The sequence below is a fragment of the Solanum stenotomum genome, chromosome 10 (assembly GCF_019186545.1).
Source record: "Solanum stenotomum isolate F172 chromosome 10, ASM1918654v1, whole genome shotgun sequence".
Lineage (NCBI taxonomy): Eukaryota > Viridiplantae > Streptophyta > Magnoliopsida > Solanales > Solanaceae > Solanum > Solanum stenotomum.
Genome location: NC_064291.1, coordinates 53535561 through 53539966, shown reverse-complemented (window position 1 = coordinate 53539966; position 4406 = coordinate 53535561). Strand labels below are relative to the sequence as shown.

The following is a 4406-nucleotide window of genomic DNA, read 5'->3' as shown; positions in this document are numbered from 1 at the left end:
TTTTCAATATCAACCAAAGCCAAAGACAAATCTACTTTAAATTTCTAAAGTTAGAAAATACTATGGCTTCTAAGAGAACTACTTCCCTTGCTCTTTTTGTCCTTGTGAACCTTCTTTTTTTCACTCTTGTGAGTGCATGTGGCACTTGTCCTAGTCCTAAATCAAAGCCGAAGCCAAAGCCAAAGCCAACCCCGAGCCCTAGCTCAAAAGGCAAGTGCCCTATTGATACACTAAAATTAGGTGTTTGTGCTAATGTTCTTGGAAATTTGCTTGGAGTTGTACTTGGAAATCCTCCAAAGAAACCTTGTTGCTCTCTAATTGAAGGACTTGTTGATCTCGAGGCTGCTCTTTGTCTTTGCACTGCCATTAAAGCAAATATTCTTGGGATTAACCTTAATGTCCCTCTTTCTCTAAGCCTTCTTCTTAATGTTTGTGGCAAAAAAGCTCCATCTGGCTTTCAATGCCCTAATTAGTGAACAAACAAACAATAACTATTACGTCTCAGTCCCAAATAAGTTGGGGTCAGAATCTTCGTTCCGTCACTTCTACATAGTTTGATTTGAGTTTTTTGGATTTTTATTTTGTTTTGCTTATGAGCAATGTTCTAGTGTGTGGTAACTTCTTGTTTCCTTTGTAGCTTGAAATAAGTAATTCCTATTTGTATTTCCTAATGTACTTTTTGTACTTCACAATATATAGAAGTCTATTTTGTGGTAAAGGTTATTATTTTTCTCTATATCTCCTTATGTCAATTAAAAAAAAAAGTGTATTGTCATAGTTATTTAATGCTCTATTCATATTTCTAATGGGAGTTATTAATAATATATAAACAACATTGTCACCTCTATTAACTATAATTAATTTATTGAGATGACTGAAAAACACAAATTTTAAGTGCTTAATTACTCTAAAATAAGCAGAAGGTAGATTCAACTTCAATGAGCATAATAATAAACAAAGCTAGCTAGCTAACGTATTTAGTAGAACTCAATAATATAATTTTAATTTATATATTTAAAAATATTCACTTAATACGTATAAGTAATTTATCTTGGATCCACCTCTATTGGAGATTTGTACGTACTAGCAAGAGATTTCATGACTACATCCTAGATTTCAACAAAACAACAATAAAGTCTACCGTACCGTACGTAAATTAACCTAGATTTTGTACTTTCTCAGTTAATTTTTATTTGTCTATTTTAGACTTTGCATGTTTTTAAGAATAATGATTGGTATAAGAGTATTTTAAATATTTTAGTATTAGATTTTTAAAAAAGATTTAGATAATAAGTAATTAATGTTAAGGATAAATATGAATTTTTTACAATTATTTTCTCTTGATATGTTAAAAATGACAAGTAAAAATAAAAAATTATTTTTAAAATAATAGATAAGTAAAAGTGAAAAAAAAAAAATGTCCGATGTTTTCCGAGAATGATCATGATTAGATAATAATCAGTGTCTTATTCTCATTGACATTTTACCATGAAAGGATTATTTTTTGGTTGTCCTTTATAATTTTTATTTTATTTTATATATGTTGTATAAGATATATTTTTACACCTAAAAGATCTTAAAATAACATATAAATGATATTTACAAGGTTATTTTTTTCTATTTAAATTGAGCGATGTTCTTTCTTCCACTTCCTACCTTCAAAATTTGGAGTCATAGTTTTTCTACAGTTTTTACTGCCTATGATAGACTAGATTGAATTAATAAATTAACATGTTTGAAAAATAACTCGCTCAAAAAATTGTCTTATAATTTGAGTTAAATAATGAATCATAATTCGATCGGCACATAACTTGTAGTTATTTTTTATTTATTTGCTATTTAAAAAAATAATTACCAAAACTAAACTAAAAAAGATTTTTTAACAAACAATAATAAAAGCTTTCTTTTATTATATTATTATTGACTATATATATCAGACAAATGAATTTAAAAACTCAAAAACTTTTCATGTTTTGGTAAGTTCTTTTATGAGTCTATGTGCAACCCAAACTAGTCAAAGCTTTTACTTTTAAAAATATGATATGCCCAAAATTATCTTCCAATGTAATTTTCAAACCTATATATATATATATATATATATATTAACTCCCCTATGTCATTAGTAATCTTAATTTGTTTTTCCTATTTATTAGTACACTACGCGCTATGATTAGATAGGACCTAGGAAGTTTGGCCTTCAATGAAAGATTATACTCCATCATTTATGCATGATAAATAATATATTTTATGTATATATATAGTAGAGACCGAAGCTCCTTCAACTTTTTTATAAAATTTTTTTTGTATATCTTGAATTTTTTAGTATAAATTCTTATTCCGCCACTAACTGACGGGTTAAACAAGTCGTTATGCATGGTTTTAATTTGACAAAGACTCATGCTCTTATGTCCATTCAAGTCATTTCAGTTTTTCCTTTTTTTATTTTTATTTTTTGGGTGGGGAGAGTGGACCTAAGAAAGTGATATTTTCATAAATGCGACCAATGTGCTTTAGTAGAACTATAATTAGCCACAAGTATAGTTCATGCATTATTCCTATATATATATATAGTACAAATACAAATTATAGGTGGATATTAATCTTTAGACTTAGTAATTGATCTTGACATCCAACATTCTTTTTTGTCTTTCCCTTTGTTTAGTTTCTCTTTACGCGGTTCGACAATTTGGCCACTTGAAGGCCAAAATTATGACTGTATATATAGTATGGGTCCTTTAGTACGCTGACTAAATTATTTTGAGATTATAATTATTAAAACTAATTTATACCATGTAGGAGACGGGAAAAATATTTTAAAGTTGAATCGTATTCTATGATTAAATAGATCGGATTAAATTTAAATTGCATTTGATTGATAGTATAAATTTATATCGTTAAGCGTCAACCAAATCCAATATAAATTTTATCTCATATGTAATTTTAGGATATACGACCTTAGCCAGCACCAAACGACATCTAATTGACATATATTAGGTTTTTGCTGGAAAAGTGGTGAATTTCAATTTTTGCAACTTTGTTTGTTTGCAATGTTTTTCTAGTTCAAAACGTGAAAAACTACCCAAAAAAATTGCAAATATTGTAGTTCACTCAAAGCGAATCTTACGTATCCGACAACTTTTAGACTTTAGTATACAATTTAAATATGGTCTTGCTACTATACTAGATTCAGCTGTTTATCGCTCTGATTAGCTATGGAAAAAAAAATCTAACGACTTTTTTTTATGTGATCGAGTTAAGAAAGATACTAATTGAAGTTTAGAGAAATTAACATAAGAACCCACGCCAATATTATTATCAAGTTAATTTCTCGAATCAAATTTTGTGGGAGCAAATTAAAGTACCAAACATAACAAAGACACAAATTAAAAAAAAAAAAAAAAACAAGACTTAAGAACTCATAATTATTTGCATTTTAGCTCTTACGTACCTTACAAAATATTACAAACAAAAGACCAAACATAATTAAAAAAAACCTAGCAATTCAAACAAGAGGAGGACAAACAAAACCAGGAGGAGGAGTTAAACCACATGTTGCAAGAACTGAAAGTGCAAGAGGAAGGAAAATATTAAGGTTTAGAAGTTTAAGCCTTATAGTTGTGCATAGACAAATAGCAGCTTCTAGCTCTAGCAATCCTTGTAATACTGGGCAACATATATGTTCCACTGGATTTCCTATCCCAATATGCACTAATCCTCCAAGTACATCAAGACAAAGCCCAAGTTTCAATGCATCTATAGGACACGTGGCGGGTGGAGGTGGAACAATACCTGGTATGCCTCCACCTCCGCCTCCGCCAGGTGGTGCACCTCCACCAGGAGGTGTGTAAGGAGGATATCCGCCGCCACCACCACCACCAGATGGTGGCGGGAATCCTCCTCCACCTCCAGGAGGATTTGTTATTGGTGGGTTTATACCGGGAGGGTTTACGATTGGTGGAATAATGCCAGGTGGCCGTGTGATTGGCGGAATAATGCCAGGTGGATTGACAATAGGCGGTAAAATGCCAGGTGGCGGGCGAGTGATTGGAGGTGATACGACAGGTGGCGGAAAGACGATAGGTGGCAAAACCCTAGGAGGTGGTCCACCATGATGAGGTGGCGGTTTGGTGGTCGGTGGGTGTGGACGTGGAGTCGATGGTGGAGGCCGGGGCCTACTGGGAGACTTAGGTGGATGAGGGTGATGATGTGGCGGGTGCGGAGCACCGCCAGGTGGACTAGGTCGTTGATAAGGAGGAGTACATGGGCATTGACCATATGAAGCATAAGCTGGTGGTAACGAGCACATTGACATGAAAATCATACAAATGAACAACATTGCTGAAATCTTTGATGAACCCATAGCTATTTTCTTTTTTATAATACCAAAAAATTATTGTTCAACTCTT

General features: G+C 32.1%; 2 protein-coding genes across 2 annotated transcripts; one reads left to right on the top strand and one right to left on the bottom strand.

Annotated features, from left to right (window-relative positions):
• LOC125842272 (14 kDa proline-rich protein DC2.15-like) lies at positions 1-718 on the top strand. The gene has a single exon (XM_049521543.1). The coding sequence runs from the start codon at positions 63-65 to the stop codon at positions 471-473; it is 411 nt and encodes a 136-aa protein (XP_049377500.1). The 5' UTR covers positions 1-62; the 3' UTR covers positions 474-718.
• Positions 719-3366: 2648 nt separating this feature from the next.
• On the bottom strand, positions 3367-4406 carry LOC125842058 (36.4 kDa proline-rich protein). Its single transcript, XM_049521255.1, has one exon. It carries the CDS (start codon positions 4358-4360, stop codon positions 3503-3505), a length of 858 nt encoding a protein of 285 aa, XP_049377212.1. The 5' UTR covers positions 4361-4406; the 3' UTR covers positions 3367-3502.